The sequence below is a fragment of the Carassius auratus genome, unplaced genomic scaffold (assembly GCF_003368295.1).
Source record: "Carassius auratus strain Wakin unplaced genomic scaffold, ASM336829v1 scaf_tig00217487, whole genome shotgun sequence".
NCBI classification, from domain to species: domain Eukaryota; kingdom Metazoa; phylum Chordata; class Actinopteri; order Cypriniformes; family Cyprinidae; genus Carassius; species Carassius auratus.
The window spans coordinates 29,980-51,238 of record NW_020529094.1 but is presented as its reverse complement, the minus strand read 5'-3'; the positions used below and the strand labels follow the sequence as shown (position 1 = coordinate 51,238).

At 35.9% G+C, this 21,259-nt stretch overlaps 1 protein-coding gene and 1 long non-coding RNA gene across 2 annotated transcripts; both read right to left on the bottom strand.

The window, feature by feature from the left end:
- Positions 1–1,540: 1,540 nt before the first annotated feature.
- LOC113101082 (DAN domain family member 5-like) lies at positions 1,541–3,752 on the bottom strand. Its single transcript, XM_026265544.1, has 2 exons — positions 2,823–3,752; positions 1,541–2,384 (listed from the first exon to the last, which is right to left on the bottom strand). The coding sequence occupies exons 1-2, from the start codon at positions 3,300–3,302 to the stop codon at positions 2,109–2,111; spliced, it is 756 nt and encodes a 251-aa protein (XP_026121329.1). The 5' UTR covers positions 3,303–3,752; the 3' UTR covers positions 1,541–2,108.
- Positions 3,753–4,618: 866 nt separating this feature from the next.
- On the bottom strand, positions 4,619–5,741 carry LOC113101073 (uncharacterized). Its single transcript, XR_003289913.1, has 4 exons — positions 5,653–5,741; positions 5,188–5,252; positions 5,022–5,097; positions 4,619–4,942 (listed from the first exon to the last, which is right to left on the bottom strand). It is a non-coding gene; the product is annotated as an uncharacterized LOC113101073 (long non-coding RNA).
- Between the last annotated feature and the right edge of the window lie 15,518 nt (positions 5,742–21,259).

Here is a 21,259-nt window from a genome sequence, read left to right as displayed (position 1 = left end):
AAAAAGCTCCACCTGTGTTGCACGAGGAACCACTTTGGGGTAAATAAATTATTAATCGACTTAGATCGACCTCATTAACCAGTGCACAGACTGACGCAGACCAGAAGAGCTCGTAAAATCCACAACAAAAGTGAGGAGTCTGTGGAGGAGTCGCGCGCAATGCACATTGCAGTAAGAAGCGATTTTGACAGACTGCCAAGGCGATGTAAAGAACCCCCTTGTTCTCCCTCGGGCGATTCTTCCTATAGGATGAGTAAACTTGGCCTTTTTTTCCAGCCAGGTGCCAGAAAATCGATGAATAAAACTTGTCTGTTCCTCTGACACGTACAGGACTGAAGTGCAGCTGTCCTTAATTAACTACAAGACAAATACATTTGTTCAAGATTTACTAAAAATAAGCTTTATGCAATATTTGTATTACTTAAAAAATATTTTTCATAATTTAATGTATATATATATATATATATATATATATATATATATATATGAATATGTATATATATATATGTGTATATATATATATATATATATATGTATATATATATATATATATATATATATATATATATATATATATATATATATATATATATATATATATGTGTGTGTGTATATATGTATATATGATTATACTACAATAAAATATTAAAAGCAAATCTAAATATTTTATCTAAATCTTCAATTTAAATCTAAATGTTAAATGTTAAGTCCAAATCATAAATGTTAATCTTATATCTAAGTGTTATATAATATATATAATATACATATATAATGTTCTAAATATTTAGCTACACTTGTAAATATTTAGCTTTATATATATATATATATATATATATATATATATATATATATATATATATATATATATATATCTATATCTATATATATATATATATATATATATATATATATATATATATATATATATAAGATTAACATTTATTTTTTAACATTTATTTGGACTTAACATTTACATTTAAATTTAACATTTAGATTTAAAATGAAGATTTAGATTCAGATAAAACATTTTGATTTATCTTTAATACTTTATTGTAATATAGTCATATAGTAACAAAAAATGTTAAATTATTAAGTTAAATTATTAAAAATATTTAAGTAATTAAAATACTGCTTAAAGCTTAGTAAATCTCGCACAGTTGTATTTGTTTTGTAGTTAAATCTGACCAGTTTTTCTTATTTTACAAACGGTGCCCCACTGTAGGGAGATTGCCATCAAAGTATTGAAAAGAACAATTGGGCAGCAACAGAGTCTAACAACGCTTGAAATGCAAGTTAAACGAATAACTGAATAACTTTTAATCCATATGTTCAATACCCCAGGTTAGAGCCCATGGTTAACGAATTTCCAATATAGCCTGACAACACACAGCACATAAATAAAATACAAAGAACAGAATAGCCTACATATTCTGTAAGTGGTTGCTTAGTTTGCTGCTATGAATACAATTTAATTCGATGGCATTTAAACAAACACATTACAGGCATTTTTTTTCCAGATGTTTTATTGATTTAGCACATTTTCATAGAAATACTTCCCCACTTTGAGTGGTATTTGTTGCTAGGTAGCCTACAGTTTAATTATTTAAATTTTTCTTCGAGAACTAAATTATCTGATAATGCCACAAGACTCAAATACATCTCAACAAATTACAACAAAAACACTTTGATCTGTAAGATTAATGCTGTATAAGAAGAAGTCGAGAAAACCGGACCACTTTTAACAGGCACTGCAATGTGATTCAGTTTATCTCATTCACATTAACAGAGTAAACTAAAATATTTAAAAAAAGATGAAATCATTTTCATGCAACAGCGACACTTATCGGTGAAGCTATTAAATGACACTTTTTTTCTTAAATAATAAACTCAGGACCAGCATCGTCATAACAATTAACACAAAGATACCGCTGAACATCAGACGGCAGTTTACAGAAAGATTTTACAGTCTGAACCGTATTTCGGTCACTCGTCAGACACACAACACAAATCTTCAACATGCAGCCATGTGGCTTGGTAATCCTCAAATACACACACCATTGGTGCACTTAAATATTAGAACGCTTCAAATAAAAACTTTAAAATGCCTGTTATAAATGAGATATTTCCGTGTTATGAACTTTGACCTCTTCACTACTAGTTTCGCATTTGCACTCTTCAACGACCATGACGCGCCTCTCGCGCACCTCTGTCCCGCAGCGCAGGGGCACGAGCACAGAGCGCGATTTAGAGGGCCCGCAGCGCGTGCACTGGGCTCCTTGCTGTGCACGAGACTCTCCGCTGGACGGGACGAACATGGAGCTGCACTGACCGAAGCAGAGGTTATTGTGAACGGTAACCGTCTCACAGCCGTCCTCGGTTACGCGCTGTGAACAGAAAGTCACTTTGAAAAAATATTGAACCAAAAAAAACAAAAGGCTAAATGAATAGGCTGCACTCAATTTAATAACCATTTAAACGAAGTCAAGCTGTGTCAGACAAGTTCATTCAAGTTCGTTTCAGATTAGACTGTAAAACATGATCAGTTAAGTTGTCATTCTTTTCATTTAATGTTTAGTAGCTTTTTTTTTTTCTTGTTAAATTCTCTTATATTTTCCCTTTGGTCACAATGTTTAAGTAACAATTATTACATGGATGTAGGCCTATCTATCCATTTAATTATCATTTATGCTTAATTCATAATGTATAATTTGTTAAAACAATACTTAGGCCTACGAGAAAATATATATAAGAACATGACCACCTGTATACAGTAACAACCTTCGCTAAAAAGACATTGACTTTAAAGAAAATCCGAGTGCTACCTGTGTGAAGGGCACTGCGGCACAGCTCTGTTTGCTCAAGTCTTTGGGGTTGATGCGTAGCGCCACGGTCTCTTTGCTTCTCTCGCTTTTGTGCATGACTTTCTGCCACATCTCCAGACCCTGTTTCATCCGGACGTCTGCGCTGGAGCTGCTCGCGCTCACCGGAGGGAGCAGGGCCCCTGGTTTGCTGTGGGACAGGACTGACGGACCGGGACGTCCGAGGGCCAAAAAAGCCGGAAACGCGCCTCGACTTCGTGAGTTTTTGGACGGCACGTGACTACCAGCGGCCCGTCGCAGAAAATGAGGGCTGAGGTTGACAACTCTGACAGATCCCCGAAGAGGTTCGTCTGGTCCGTTCCCGGAGAAGTCTACATCTGTCGCGACGCGTCGGTGAAAGTCCCGCGGAAAGACGCCGCGAGGGAACGCGCCAACCAAAGCGACCACTGACAACACAATAAAACAGCAGATCTGAAACGTCATTTTGCAGAATATTACAAGCTATACTCGAAAACTGATTTCTTTTCTCCCACTGTCACGCACGAAAAAGTCGCAGAAGAAAGTGCTTTTTGAAAAATCTCGCGGTTCAGGGTTCCGTGGGGTCACCCTGCTGTCGTTGTGGACATGGAGCCAGAGCCGACGATTATATACTCTCAGCAGGTTCTTTCATGACTGGTCATCATTGTTTTATAGTAGGGGTGAATATAGCTCGTACCTGTCTGAGTAATGGCTGTGAGTGACAGGTGAGTTTTCGTGTGGAAGTGACAAGTGCTCCTTTCATCTCTCCTCTTCATATCACTCCGTGGGAACGGAAAAGCTTCGCTGTTGTGTGCTTAAAAAGGTTCAATATGCCAACTGGACCACTCTCAGGAGATATGCAGTGCTGGGCATGTGTGGGGCGATTGCATATAGCAACTGTTGTTTCACATTTATTCTTTGACGTAATGCCGGTACATTTTTATTTTACAACTTAAAGCAGCATCGATTGTGTAGGTTATGTAGAGGTAGGCCTATAATTTTTTTGTTAGCCTATTCAAGAACAACGCATGGGGTTTTAATTTATAGTAAAAAAAAAAAAACAAACAAAAAAAAACAACAAAAAAAAAACACATTAATAGTAGCTAATATGGTTAAGAAATTGTTCTTCATTTCACAATGAAAAACCATTATGCACAATAATCACTTACTTACGTGTTTATGGCTTAATAAATGGTTCTTTCTCACGGGTAGATCTTGCTCACCTGAAGTTCAAACAGTCAGATGTTGAGCTCAAGTGTTAAGTGTTTCCTATCTTCAGGTACACTGTGCATGACAAGTAGTCTGAATCAAATTTACGAGCTTTAATAATCCCTTTGGAAAAAACTTTCCCAAGGGGAACACGCAACAAAGGGACTTCTTGATTTAAGAAAAGATTTTACCACAAGATGTAAATCTTTCTCCACATTTGAACTTGAACTGCCCTTTATTTGCAACTTTGATTTTGGACTGAGCCACATAATAATACAATTTAATCTTTCATCAAAGATCCACATTTAAATTAATTTTAAATCTTGTAATAATTGGCTATTGCTAAATAAAGACAACAAAAAAACACTCTAAAAATCATTGGTTGTTTTGCACTAAAACAATTAAAAAAATGTTTTAAATTTTTTGTTAAAACAATTACATTTTTACCATAGAATAAAAAAAAGCTACAGCCTAAGACATGAAATCTCACAGGTGTGTTTGCAGAAGACTGAAATATGATCTGATAATACCAGAGGACAATACACTATCTGGAATAACTTGGCTTGGTTATGTTATGAAGTTATTTTCTGACATTTTCTTTTTTGCATATTTACTCAGTGTATGTATATATAATAATTACAGTCTATCAGCATAATTGTGCATGTAGACGCATTCAGTGTCCAGCAGGTGGAGCCAATGACTTTGTGTCTCACCAATGCCCTGTGCACTATAGGATTCCTAATATGCAATAAGGTTTATATTATTATTATTTATTATTTGTCTTTGCTGAGCTGGACCCTCCTGAGAGCAGCAGACAATCTCTGTTGGCCGAGAAATGACTGAGGATGGCTGGAATCTCTCGCTTCATTCTCTGATATCTGATGGAACGCTGTGGTCTAAGAATGACAAGGTCAAATGTTTGATAAAATATACAGAGACACACACTTAACACATTAATGGCGCACATACACTGACCATACTATGCCATGCATTTGCTATAAGATTCTTGTCCTTGTGATGTCTGTTGACATCCGAGTTTGGTCTCTGAGAGCTGGAAAAAACAGAGACGCACTCTGTCTAAATTTCTTGTAATAAGCATTTTATCGATTTAAGCCACTCACTCAAATTCCCTTAAACTCACAGTTTGGATGCCATACTAGTTTTTGATTGCAGGGACAGAGGACGCCTCCAGGTAGAGCCAGTGACCTACAATAGAATAAATGCAGTCAAAACAATAGCAAATAGATTCAAAAGAAGTGGCCAGTGTCTGTAAATGTCTTATCTGTGGGGGAATTGGCTTTCTTCACTATTCCATTGGAGATTAAAAACTATTTATATATTCATACAAAGAAACCACTATATATATATATATATATATATATATATATATATATATATATATATATATATATATATATATATATATATATATATATATATATATATATATATATATATATATATATATATTATGCAAGCAACAAACTTTTTTCTCCTGTCTACAGTGCAGCTCAGGTTGGTTGCATACAGCAGTTTCACACACGGACAGTTATAATATATAAGTTATACATCCTGTATCAGTTACTATGGATTTCTCTTCACTTACCCTACTGTTCTCTTCTCCTGTGCTCTCTGTTCTGATCACATGGTCCCATGTCCACAGAGTAAAAACCTTTTTTTATGTGTGACCCAGTAGGGCAACTGGTGGTATTGTGCTGGAGAGAGCAAAACACAGAAGAGGATTTAGAGAACAGAAGAGATGCTGACCAGAGCATGTGCATACGCCACAACACAAATGCATGAATTCATGAAAACACACATTACGCTCCTAAAAACAAAGGTTATTTATTGGCATTGATGGTTACATGAAGAACTGTTAACATCCATGCAACCTCTTCATTGCACTTCATAGCTGAAAAAGGTTCTTCGGATAATTAAAATGTTCCTCACATTAAGAAAAAATTAAATAAAAATCTTATCGGTTCTTTGTGGAAGCAAAATGTATTCTGCTATGGCATTGGATTCTTGGACCCTTAAAAAAAAAAAAAAAAATATTAGAAATTTATGACAAAAGGTATTTTTACAAAAAACATGTTCAGGTGCTCAAAAATAAGAAAAATAAAAATTATATATCGTATATGAAAATGAAGCCTATAAATAAGTACATACATACACTGGGACTATGGTATAAATATGCATTTTTAGAGTGAATATGCACAACAGGAAATGGGCTGAGGTCAGATGTTCTTTATTAGAGCACGTGTACAATATTTGAAAGCAGTGTGTGTTTGTGGCTGGTTTGGCAATTCTAAGAACCTCAGTGGAGAGATGAGAACAAAAACTGGGTGTTCTCAGGAATCTGTTTTTCATGTCAATAGGTGTTAGGCCTGTTTGTCTGTAGGCTGCAGTGCATTTATCAACTGACCACAAACCACAGAGTTCACACAATGTTTGAGTATTTGTGTCGGTACGTGTGTTTCAGATGAGGGGGGAAATGAGCTGAGGTTTGACTCGGAACTCTCCGAATCTAGGACTTGTGAAGAGACTTCATTCAGACTCTTCTGTGATGATGACTGCCCAAATAATTGGACGAAAACATAATCATTAGCGAAAATTATTGTTTCCTTTTTATTTGTCAAGTGAAACATAGGCTACTCAAATATCCAGCCCTGTTTATCAACAAAAAAAACACAAGACCACACCATCAAGATTTCACATTATCAGTAGCCTATATCTGCATCTAGAACACGCAACTGGCAGTTACCAAAGGAGAACAACTTATTATGACCAGAACAGAATAAACACACAGCCTACTACTGAATGAGTCAAAGTGGGTGTTTTCAAATGAGTAAAAGCTTTTAGGGATGAGTATATTAAGTACTAAAGACGACTTCTCAACCAACATTTGTGGTCTGAACATACTCTTATAGTGAATTAGATCAAATTTCACTGAAATCTTTGTTAAGAAATATCAATCCACGAATATTTAGTCATTTTTTTTAATCTGAGGCGAATAGGAAGACGAGCATTTACTAAACATCACCACACGGGTGCGCTGCTGAGTCAAGAGGATGCGTTTCATTCAAACGCTCCAGAGAAACTTCGCTACTTAAAATTAGACTTAATGAAATTCAAGTTACCTTTTATACCATTGGACCTTTTAAAGTTTTTACTGAGAAAATAAACACGTTTTGTCATAGAGACAAGAAAAAGGCGGATATGGAAGGTCTTCTCACACAACATCCCCCGCCAATTTCCTCCAACCATGGAGCGATTTGTTAAATATTTAAGACTGTATCAATATACTGTTCTTTTTACTACTACTACTACATGTTTAATAAAACAGGGATTGTATATGAAATAAAAAAGCACAAGGAGGATTGTATGTAGTTTCTTGTTAAAAACAAAAATAGCCTACTGTGCCTTTAAACTAAAATGAATGGGAAAATGACTAAATTACTATATTTGCTCACCACAGATATGCATTGGTCCAGTCACACCAAACAGCTACATACCTGATGGGTTACATGGGATATCTGAGCAATATGTGAATTACCCAAGCCAGAGTGTGGTTTTGCTGTTTTACAAAACACTAGTTTCATTAGTGAGGAAGGACCCTGTGTGAAGGTCTCTGAACTCCCCTTTGCTTCTATGGAAATTTGAGTTTTTTCCACCGCTGTCTTTAATCTGTGTGTGGTGTTGCTAGCCAAGCTAGCCATTATAAAGCAGCAACACACATAATCCTACACAAACACTACATCATTGTTTCCACAAAGGGATTTAAGAGTGGTTTTCGTGCAAGTAAACATCTTACCCGTATCTCTTTTTTTCACACAGAAACACTGGCACTTCTTCTTTTCTATAATTGTACTGTTTACATGTGCGAGCTAGTTTACAACTGCATGTACAGTAACGGACAAAAGTTTTGGGAGTGACATGAATTTTGTGTTTTGTAAAGTTTCCTGCTTCAGAATTGGTCGATTATTTTTCCATGTTTCCATGGTATACAAAAAAAATGATCAGCGTATTATAAGTTTTAAACGCTTTACTGGCAATAAATAAATAAATGTGTAAATATTTACAGTCTCTTGTTCTTCATAACCTCTGTTGTTTGCTCTGGCATTGATATTAGCTTTTGGGACAAATCCTGACTGATGGCCAAAACTTTTGGCTTTTTGGATAAATGGGTGTTGGCATGAGGATGTGCATGTGTCTGTATGTGGATGTGACTGTGAGTGTGTCTGTGTATGCGGATTTGAGCATTACACTTTCTCTCCAGTGTCGTGTTTAACTGTCGTCCAGCCCCGCCAGACTAGACAGTTTGCAAGCAAGGTGTCTAGTCAAAACTACACCTGTTTGTCTGCAAATAACCTTGAAAAGCGCCGACTCTTTGTGTACCTGTCTGTCTATCTGTCAGTCAGCCAGCAATTACAGCTTCATTTTCAGCCAAGTATTTGCTTTCACACACACTTTCCTGTCCTGTCTCATTTTCTCTCTCTCTCTCTTATCAATATGCACTTGAGTACAGTCTCATTTTTACAGTCTGTGTGCTGGACTGCTCTTATCAGCGCTGTAGAGTAAACAGACTGTAACTGTCTATCAGATGGATTCAGACACAACAAGCCATTAGACGTCTGACTCTTTACACGCAGCAGTGGGGAAATCTGGTGGCATGTAGCCTGCTTTTATACAATGTTGTGCAGCTCACTTTGATGTTGTGATTCAACAAAGGAAATATGTGTGTCACTTTGGGGTCTGGCATAACCACTTCAATAAGAAACCTTTGATTTACAACCATTTGACTTGTGTGAGATTAATTGCCCATGGAGAGCAACAACAGGGTTCCAGAAGTCAAAATCATTCCATTTCTGAATTACTGTAACTTCTTTATCTCTGTAGTAACAATAATTAATTTTTCAAGAGCTCTGTGATATGCACTCTCAAACTTATGTATACATCAATATATTGCTCTAAATGTAAAATATAGGCCTGTCATTCAAAAGTTTGAGGTCTATAAGATTTTATGAAAGTTTTGAACTGTTATGCTGTATTTTATATTATTTCATTAACAAAGGTAGGTTTTATTTATTTTTATTTTTTTCAGAAAGTCCAGAAAATTAAAAACTTTTTTTTTTAAGTCATTGTTTGTAATGTGATTCGCCTCAAGCCTGGTTTAGTTTGGTTCATGGTTTAGAACTCTATATAATAATGTTTTGAAGTACAACCCTAATAAATTTAATAAAATTAAGTCAAAAGAGCACTTTTGGAGTCCTCTGTAAAGTAACTACCACTTGAATCCCTTATTAAACAACCCAATTCAGATCACTTTATGGTATATTGACCGTAAAACAAAAGTTGTCTTTGCACTTACACTGGTTTTGAAAGTGGACTTATTTTTTTGGACCACAGCCCGCTTGAAAATTGTTGTCTGCTTGTAACACAGATGATGATGAGATTGTATTATGATTTAAAGAGAGCTCGTAATAATTAATTGTCTGAGGTCTTGTACCCTGATGTAATCATAGTAGTTGTTGTAGTATTTTAATTGTGCAATTTCTAGGAGACTGATGTTTGAATAAAGGACCTAGACGTGGGTGTATGTGCGTGTTTTGGGAGCGGAGGGCATCTATATTTAAATGTTCCTGCAGATTCCGCTTTTCTTTCTCTGTTACAGTTCCACAGATGTGTTTCCTTCCTGAAAATAAAAGTGGTACTTCTCTGTCTCTCTCTCTCTCTCTCTCTGTCTTTTTTTTTTTTTTACAGACAATACAAGGAGGAGGCAGAATTGTGTAAAATTATCAGCAAGGCCTTCAGCATGCATGACCCTTGACCCCTCCTGTATATTCCCACACAAAAACTGTGGAAAACTGAATGAGAATTCTGCAATATCAAGCTGTTTGGGTTGTGGATTTTGAAGAAGACAACATCACACAGCAAAAATTAAAAGACAGACAATCAGTTTTTTATACTGATCTTATAGGTGCAACAAAACAAGGAAAGCAAACAATCTCTGGTTTGATTTAATGTTGACTTTAAATAATATCTGACTCCTGTCAATAATTCACTGCAAGCACACTATCTGTAGTGCAAGCAGGTACTGAATGAAGAAAGTATAGGGTTAAATTAGCTGTATTATGTGTTTTCTAAACCGTTTCTTACTCATACTCATATTGCATTTTACACAGGCTGGCTGCTATGTAATTCCTGATGATGCTCAAAAGGTTTCATCGTCGAACAAATAGCTTTCTGTTCATCACCAACTGTTTACTGACAGCTTACTGTCAACACTCAAAACAGAAAACAAAGAGAGAGTAGGCGTACACACACTTCAGCACGGACAGTCAAATAAACATATTACATACAGTGCCAATCAAACTTTGGATGTGCTTGACCGAATCATTTTTTTCACCGTTATCTTAAAATATTGACCACGGATGCATTAAATTTATAAAAGTGTTACAAATTATTTACATTTTATTTTAAATCGTAATTGTATTTCACAATATTACTGTTTTTACCGTAGTTTTGATCAAATAAATCCAGCCTTGCAGCCTCAGTGAGCATTAATATTTGTCTGAGTGTGTGTGTGTGTGTGTGTGTGTGTGTGTGTGTGTGTGTGTGTGTGTGTGTGTGTGTGCGTGTGTAACATTATTGGCTACACCTATGAGATCGACTATTTATGCTTCAGAGTTTTCACTTTCGAAGATGTAGAAAATTATTCATATAAGTAGAATAAGTAGGTGTGTCCAATTGTTTGACTGTAGTGTGCCTAAATATGAAACAAGCAGCCTGGAAGTGTGCCAGCGTGCCCACGTATTACCGTACATGACACATGACGTAAGATTAGATCAGTGTGTGTGTGTGTGTGTGTGTGTGTGTGTGTGTGCGAGAGAGCGAAACAGGCATCAGAAAACAACCCTTTCCTAGACATGAGGTCATAAGAATGCAAAAAACAAGGTCGGCAAGAGCAATACATTGAAAACGAACCCCTCCCCCATGTTGATTCATGTGTGTGTGCGTGTGTGTGTGTGTGCGCGCAGGTTTTTCAGATTTCCACCTGTGGAACACTTTCACCCTCCGGGCAGCCATAACACGCGCACAAACATCGCAAAGCACTGTAAACCCACTCATCATCAGCATCATCCAAGTGTCGAAATCGCTGAGTGTGTGCATACAACCCGTGTGCTAAAACATCATTCACTAGTTTGTTTAATATGAGAAGGACAAACCAGATGGAGATCACAATTTGCAGAACGGACAATTGTTGAAGAGTGTCTTTCCTGTATGAATGTCTACTAGCCAGATGTTTGGGGAGGAGACATAGTGAAGGACCCAGTAGGATTTTTCCATTGGCTTTTGTATATCATGATAATATTCTCAAATACAATCGGTAGACGCAAAAAGCTAAATGCTAGCTATAAACGAACTACACCACGGTCACATGACTTCAACATCACCATCATTAACCTTCCAACAACTCTCTCAGTCTTTATTTTAAAAACATAGTCTCTGAAAGGTAGAACAGTTAGAATATAAAGGGATGGCTATAAGCACAAGGAGGCTGTGAAAGCAACTAGTGAGAAGATGAGTTTACCTGTTCAGTGTGACGACATTTAATGTTACGAAAACCTCTTTAGACCAGTTAGACACTTGTTAGCAACTGCCTTTTTCAAGACAAGTAAAAGCTTAAACAAATACCTGGTATTACTGATATATTTTATGCCGTAGAATAAAACACACAAACATCTTGAGCTCACGTTGACCACAGACCTTATGTCAGCTTTTATTCAAAAATACAAAAATACAAAATGTATACAAAAATCCACTGAATTCAGGACGACGGAAGCAGATATGCTGAAATACTCACTCAATTTTGGCTTACAGAAAATGTACACCCTTCATCACTCTATAGGTTTTAGTTTACGTCACAGCCGTTAAGCATGATTTTCCAGTTGCTGTTCCCAGTTAAACAGCATTCAAAGTCAAACCCCATTGCAGGTCAAACAGTAGAGCACTAGCAGCAAGGTCTGATGGGAATGTGTGAGCTGATACAAATCTAGACCTTGAATACAAGTCAATGTCATTTTTGATAAAAGTGAAAACTTTAAACGTAAAAGTGATTAATTTGAGAAAAGAATATATTCCTCAGTTAGTGCAGGATGAGTCATCAGTATTTTTGATTTTTTGCTGGAAGGAAGACTAAAGTATGAGACTAAAATGTCACACGCAGATCGTGCTGGATAATGTTGGATAATTTCTTCAGAAATAAGATGTGAATGAGTTTCGTAACTTCAGCTGGCTAAAACTGGATTGTGCTTACTGTGTTTGCTGACAGCAGCGCAGATGGGATGACGTTGTGACTTGTGTGAGCAAGTCTTTAAATCACAGAACCAGTTTTGAGTGTTCACTTTTATTATGTTCATTTTCATTTAGCTGCCGCTGCTGGTGCTGACAGAAACAATCCTGTGACAGTAAACGTTCAAACAGCCACACAAAAAAGTTTCATAATTTATTGTAGATTTTAATAATAATAATAATAATAAAGCATAATATTAGTATACATTTTATGGTGAATTCTGTGTATTATTTATTTTAATATATTGTATTTTCTAACAAATATCTGTTCATAGTGCTACTGAAAAGTTTCAACAGCATGAGTATTTATTGCATTTTTAAATCAAATTTTTGTACATCTATAATATGATATTACTAAAGTATAAATGTTATGATACTTTTTCAGTATTTTTTATTATTTTCTAACAAATGCTTATAGTGCTACAACAACAACAAAAAATCAACAAAGTAAAATGCATAATATTACTATATATTGTATTTTTATTTAATTTTAAATTAGTCGTTTCTAACAAATATCTTTTCATAGTGCTCAAACAAAAGATTTTCAAAAAAGTAATTATTTTTCATTTTATTTTATTTAATAGTTTTTGCTCACCTAAAAAATAAAAATAATAATAATAATTAATGAGATTTCAGTTATATTGTGTCACATCTGAAAATCCTGAAAGCAACATACATTTATTAAAGAAGCAATACCGCATTAGCTACTGAGACTTGCTTTCATGGAACATATCTGTAATAAAACACAGTAAAAAAAAAGACATTTCAGGGGAAACAGGAAAAAATATGTAAAAATCATAAGGTAAATTACTTCATATGAACACTAATAACTTTAATTTATGGACCTTTTCACATTTTGAAATATATATGAAAGTTTTTCAAGTGCAGTGTGCAAATGTCAGTACACAGCACTCTTTTCACTACTGAAGACCACCAAAGAAAAAACAAGATACCAAAAAACACTGCAAGATATTTCCTAGTCATCCAGCTGCTGTCTGAGGGGGACGTGGAGCACTCTGAGCCCCGGAGACCCCTCACTGCAGCTGGGTAACCGCAGGGTCAGTGTCCCTCTGTCCCATGTGTCCAGAGAGGTGTGCTGATGTGAACTGACAGCATCCTCCACACACACACACACACACACACACACACACACACGTTACACATGCCCATGGATGTCCCAGGAGCATCACCACCTGACCTCGCCTCAGCAGCCCGAGGACGAATGATACCCCACCCTGGCATCCAAAAGAACAATGCATAATAACACAAAAAGTGTAGTTTGCGATTAAAAATTATCAGTCAAAAATTCCACTCCCAGACAAGTTGAGCTTCACTGCCAGAGTTGAAAGCAGGGACCCAAATGCTTTAGTTATTTCATTTAGGAAAATAAATGATAATAATACAGGTGAATGAGTGTTTCTAACAACAACTTGAGGGAGTAACAAACTCTGACCAATTTTTCCACTTTTGGAAAGTCACAGAAACGCTACTGTATTTTTTTCTTTGGTACTGCAGCAAATAGGAGCTGAGAAAATACGATTTCTTATAGATTCCGTTCACCACTATAGAAGTTTATCAAACTACGATGACTTCGGCTCTGAGAAACCTAGAAACCTGACAGGTTTCACTATCAGTGATGTCGTTCGAATGTGAGCGAATCCCAGGAAAGACGGTTGATTTCCTGGAAACTCTATTTTAAGAAAGGAAATGTTTGAGATTCCATGAAAGGAATCTATTTTCATAACATACATCTGGTCTTTCTAACTAAACCAGTTAAACAATCAAACATCACACCTACACAGGTATGAACACTGAACCTGCCAAACATGCCCAAACACTCACTGTTTCCTGCTCAACACACACACACACACACATATTTTATATAAATTTTTTGAGTGGCACAATATCCTGTGAAGATTCACCATTTGCACAATATTTGTGTGGGTTTTGTTTTTACGCTCTAGAGGTTTGTTTTGTTATCTTAGCAACATTCAACTGAAATCAATTTTTTTATTTTTTTACAAAAATGACTCGTGAATTTAGTTCTAAGAAAAGCTCATTTGAGAATCATTTATTGGCAGATGCCACCTATTAGTATTATGTCATCATATTAAAACTGTTGAATTTTAAACCCAACTTAAATGTCCAAATAATATTTGGGAACTTTTTTTTAGGCATGTAAATATTTAGTATACATTCCTCTTTACTATAAATGTTGTCTATTTAGATATGCCTATGCAGAAAGTGTGTGTGTGTGTGTGTGTGCTCTTGTTTTTGTGACATATCAGGACACAACTTTGTATAATGACATGGGTATGACACAGATATTACAAAAAGAGGGTGACTTATGGGGACATGACCCATGTCCCCATTTTTTTTAAGTTTTTTTAAGAAAGTAAAAATGCACAAAGTTTCCTGTGAGGGTTAGGGTTAGGTGTAGGGTTGATGTAGGGCCATAGAATATACAGTTTGTACAGTATAAAAACCATTACACCTATGGGATGAACCCACTTTTCACAAAAACAAACAAGTGTGTGGGTTTGTGTGTGTGTGTGTGTGTGTGTGCGTGCGTGCGTGCGTGCGTTCGCGTGTGTGTGTGTGTGTGTGTGTGTGTGTGTGTGTGAATGCATGCCAACTGTCTCAGGGTCCGTGTCTAATTATCACTTCTGGACTGTAGAGAGTCGGCCTGGGCGCACACACAGTGGCCCTTTGTTCGTCTGTGTTGTTTGGGATTTACTATGTTGTCAAGATGGAAAAAATAAAAGTGTGCTTGAAAGTTTTTAATATTCATTGCCAATACATTACTTTTCTGCTTCCTTACCTTGTGACTAACATTTTAAGCAGATGACATTCAATAAATACTATTAGTGTTGTTTGCATCATCAAGGCAAGCTTTATTATTATTATTGCTCATATAGGGTTGGAGATTAGAACAGCATTAAACTCCAGTGCTTAATTTGCATTGCTTGTGTTTGTGCTACAACCTTAAAAAAATAAAGGTGCTCTCTTGAGACTGGTAGTTTCATGAAGAGCCTTTAACACCCATGGCATCTTTCCACTGCAAAAAAAAAAAAAAAAAAGGTGAATAAAATGCTCTTCACACCAAGATAAAATGTTTCTTTTTAGACTGAAAGGCTCTTTGGGGAACCAAACATTGTTCTTATTTGTGTTTTTGTTGAGGAGAGCTGTGATGTTACTGTTCATGTTTAAGTGATTGGTCTTGCAATAACAATATAATGGTTGCACTTTATTTTACAGTACGTGTACTAACATGTACTTATAGTGTACTTACAGTGTATTTAACTAAGAAAGTTCTGGTAATACAAGGTAACTACATAGGGTAGGGTTAGGTTTAGGGGTAGGTTCAGGGTTAGTACCTATTTATTACATAGTTATTGTAATTACTATAATAAGTACATAGTATGTACATGAGGTACAGGACTGTAAAATAAAGTGCTACCAATATAATGATTAAAAAAATATGAAAAAGGTGAAAACAATCTATAGACTTTTTTTGTGTGTGTAATGTATCTAATACATCTGGTTTGATCCAGTAATTTTAAAGTATGATTCTGTCTTTAAAGCAATTAATCAATTGTGCAAACATTTGTATTTATTGCACAGAGACTAGAAGACTTTGGGGGTGGATCTTTTGACGTGCATGAGTATAAAGCATTGGCAAGCACCATTCACATTTTCTTACGTAAACATGATTAAACAAATCTAGTTAGTAAATGTAAAAATCGTATCAATTGTCTTATAAAGACAAATCTGCAGTTATGTACCGATACATCCACAAGCACAGAGATGGTGACAGAAGTCTCACATAAAGCATCACAGTGAAACCAGAAAGTGATAATAGGAACAGAATAATCACACTTTTCTAGTCACACTGAACGGGAGGAAGCGGGTGTTTGATCATCCAGTGTGTTTTCTTGCTGAAAAGGGATTAAAGGTATGGCATCTTCTTATCCCGCAGTGATGACATCATTTCTGGGGCAGTGTGCTGACTATGATGACGATTATTAATTATAGATGATAATCATCAGTGATTCCTGCAGCTTGTGGATGGTGCCTTATGTTTATGAATAATTATATTTTAAAGCTGTTCTGGATGGTTTCTAGGGTGTTCTTGGAGATTATGGTGGTGGATTACTAATTTAAATTTATTACTAATTTTAAAAAGTCCATCTCTTAGTAGTATTTGGGGAAAATGTATGCGCGACTTTTATGGTAAATGTGAAAAAAAAGAGAAAACTACACAATTTGGCTAAAAATGTTGATTTACATCAATATGGTGATAATTATAATAATAATATAGTAATAATATGAATATTATTAATTAATAAAATAAGAAACAAAATAAGAAATTACTATTTCAAATTAAAATGAAAATGTATTTATTATTATTATTATTATTTTATGATTTAATTTTATTTTACAGTGTCGCTGTAAAATCACAGTACTAATATTTATGACTTTGTTTATGCTGCTGCACAATTTGGCTAAACTGTGATTTATCAGTATGACTAATAATAATAATTTTTTTACTCTAAAATAAAACAACGTTTTTACGGAAAAATTATAATTTTACAGTACTACTGTAAAAATACAATCCTAAAATGTAGTAATGTATTTAATTTCTTTTGCCTTTGCAATTTAATAGTCGCGCTAAACCATATTGTAATTTCCAGTTTTTATTTCGTGTGATATTGTGGTCTCTAGATACGGACCCCTGACTCTTCTTTTAAAGTAAATGTTTGTACGTCTTTAAATGTCAGTGCTTTAAAAAAATTATATCTCACCTGTCTTCAACGAGACTCATTATTTCAGGTATGATTTGCACACAAGCTCTTAATGCAGAGGCATGATCATTAGCAATAGTGAAGATTTCCTTTGCAAACGTCACTAATTGTATTTGCATCCAAATGGCTTCCCCGATCTCTGGATCATCTCTCGGATGTGTTTGTGACCCCTCGCTGCCTTTCTCTTAAGTTTGTGTTTCTCAGCTCCTGTCGGGCCAGACAGTGGCGTTTCCAGCATGAATATTTCCTCCCTCCTCCTAAGGAACTGTTTATGTTGTGTCTTGGATGGGGTTTTTCCAGGGCTATTCTGGACAGATAAACAGTGTGGTGTGGGTGGGATCTCTGAAGAGCAGCACCCATGCGCACGCTCTAGTGAGGTGAGGAAACAACTTCAGGACGTGAACCAACATGGGCGAGACATTACAGAGTGTGCAAAAAATAGACGTGTTTCCATTCCACCCCAAGGTGCCCTCAGGGCGGAAATTACCGGATAGATTCTCCAAGGACACGGCCAGATGCAACAATACAGCAGAGAATGGGAGGATAATAAGTCAGACAGGTTAATACCAGCTTAGCCTTTTTGGCATACAACTCTATTTCACAGGTTGTTCTATCTAACGTAGAAACACTAAAAATACCAGTGCAGTTCATTTAAGGAAATTTAAACACTGTATTATTTGTAAAAACACTACCTGAAACCTCTCAAAACTCAGCCTCCCCAATTAAAAACTAAGCTGCCAAAATGGCCAAATCTTCAGAGTCCACACTATTAAGAGCAGCAGACCCAAATTCAAGCATGAGTTGCACCCTCAGCAGCGTCAAATCACATGCTTGTTGCAAAAATGTGCTTTATGGCAGTGAAATCAAATGCTCATTGGCTCTCACAGATTGCATCATGCCGTGTTTTCATGTGATGTGCATTGAAATGAGAAATACGTGCATTCCAGTGCTATCAAAGATTATAGCCTCTGTACAGTTTGGGGTATCTGCTCTGTGTGAGAAAAATTTGAAAAATTTAAGAAGTTACAAATAAAGATATTACTACTACTACTACTTCACAGAATAGATTTAGGTATATGTATATGTTATGTTTTTATTTATATTTTTAAGAAAAGGTTACAGTTAGGTTTAGTGGTAAGAGTGGAATTAGCGACTCAAAATGTTCCTGCACATTTACGCCTGTTACATTTCGGATGTTTTCTTTGTATTCTTTCTAATATGGTTATGTTTATGCTTGGAGGACTAATTAAGAGCCACACCTTTTAGAAAGTTGTCATGTGCCATGGCTTAATGTCATTTATCAGTCCCTTTCTCTCGGTGTGCCTTGCACGCTTCTGAAGGACACCCAGACTGTGAATGCTGGCGTGGCTGTATGCGGTCACTCCGTCCCTCACACGGTTTGAGTGTGTGTGTGTGTGTGTGTGTGTGTGTGGTGGAGTTATAATGAGGTAACCAGTCTACTGACTCAGGAATTATAAAATGACACACCCTAATACTGACAAGACAATGGCTCTTCAGCTTTTAATTTCACACACATGCGTACACACACACACACCCCCACACACTTCCTGACATTTACGAGATTCAGAAGAGCATTTGAGTAGTATTCAGTCTCTCATCAGACCACTGCTTGTGGGGTCTTCAGACATACAGACTTGAAGCTGATCATGATGCTGATTTTGGGGTCAAGTACCCATTTGTCCATTTCAGTCTCAGTCAATCTGATAATTGGGTATATATATCGAATTTCAAGAGCAGCTCATTTCAAATGCCGTGCTTTATTGTATATATATTGTGTATATATTTAATTTAATTTAATTTAATTTAATTTAATTTAATTTAATTTAATTTAATTTAATTTAATTTAATTTAATTTAATTTAATTTTGAAAATCTTCCAATGTCTAGAATGTGCCCATCAAAATAGTATTATTTTTCTTATTGAGCATGTATTAGTATCATTATAATATTTGCACATTCTGAATGGTCTTTTATTTTTGATGCATCATTTTATTTACACTGAACCAAAGCCTAAAACTTAAGCTTACCCTAATGTTAACTCTAATCTTTCGCCGTGTTGCAAACATTGGTATCTGCATTCATTAGGATTCAGTTTTCGATGTCACTTTAATGCCATTGTATGTTGTTGTGCATTGGTCGGCACTGTGTGGTAAACCTGACTTGTGTTGGCATCCATGTGCGTCTACTGTCACATCATCAGATGTGTTTTGGCCTCGTCTCCACCGAGGACAGCTCAGTTTGACACACGAGGTGCAACCGAGCCATGATTGGCCAAGTCACATGTCACAGTCTAGTCCTGCTGCTCGAGTCAAGTGACAAATGCTCTGATGTTGATGTACACAAAGTCAAGACAAATTCAAAGGCTATGGGGCTGGGCGAGACGAGTGGGGACTGTACATGCCGTTTACAACCGATACTCATTAGAAGGGTTTGCAGAAACAATCACGCTAAGCCAGTGTATGCTGCATTTAATGGTTCAGCGATTAAATGCTTAATGCTTAATCTCTGATAGGCGGGAGGAAATTAAATGACATGCATTGTTCATTTTTGCGTTAAGCCACACCTGCATATTACTAAATAATTACAAACAAAATATTATGGAACAAAAATAATATGGAGTTTTGTTATAGTCATATAAAGATTGTTGTTTACTAACCTTTAACCCTGCTTTGCCTGAATAAGTGCAAGCAGACGGTGTCAGCAATCATGTTTCTAACACATTGAGCCTTGGTGCTTATCCAAATGATGCAGGTTAAAATCTGGATTTCTGTGTACGAATCCTTTCCCCTCTTTTACCCCGTTAGTTTCCAGTTGATTTCTAATGTAGATGTCTTAAAAATAAAAATAAAAATTAAGAAGGATATAAACTGAAATCCAAATCACAAGTAAATCGAATTCATCTTTAAATTCAGTCATTGATCTGAAGTATGAATCATCTGTGACTCGGTTTAAATCCGGGTGACTTGAGCAGCACTGTCTGTAAAGGACAAGTCACAACAAGTTCAGAAATACTCGCATTCCAGTAATGTGTTTCATTTATGGAAGTACAAATTTGATTCTTGATTTTATTTCTTGACATTCAAAGTAACCTCTCGCTGAAACCTCACAATAAGAGTTTACTTGTGTTAAAAAAAAACCTTGATATACAATGAAAAAACAGGTTTTAAAATATAAACTGAGCACAGAAAGATTTTGGAAACTTAAAGCACATTAATGTTAAAATGAATAATAAATCACTAGTCAAATCAGCAGATTTGTAATCTTGACACTGAAATATCTCAATGTTTTACAGTATCATTGAAATCTGTTCACCGGTGTTCAATTTTCCATTTTCTTTCATACAAATAAAATGAGTAATTCTAAATTTGAGAACTGGAAATGTAGTTTGTGTAGATGAACACAGAAGTGAGTGAGAACAAAGAGACAATAAGACATAAACTGATAATGACACACAGTTCCAGTGATGAAGCTGGGCGGCTTACAAACTCACTAACAACTGCTACTCGTGTCACTTTAACCAGGGACACACACACACACACAGAGAGAGAGAGAGACACACACACACACACACACACACACACACACACACACACACACAGAGCGAGACACACACACACACACACACACACAGGCTGACCCAGCTCTGCTCTTCATATAGGCAAAAATACACCCGGTTCCCGTCAAAATTATTGTGACAGAGGTGGTGGGGATTGCGAAAGTGATTGAGTCACACCATCGGCAAACTAACATTACTGCTGTAAATTACTGCTCAAGCCAAACACACCAAGCCTTCACCGACCTCAATCAGTGAGGATGCCATATCATTTAAACGAATGAAAGTAAGGTTGTGAGACATACTCATATAGTCTGAACACATTTAACAGACTTAACGTGTCCCTCACAGCCTTGCTTTCATTTGTGAATCATTAAATACAGTGTCAACCCTGAATACCTTTTCTCATTATCTTACAAAAAAAAAAAAAAAAATCTGTGATCTGCATTAAGCAAACTGAGACTTGTTATAGCACTTTCA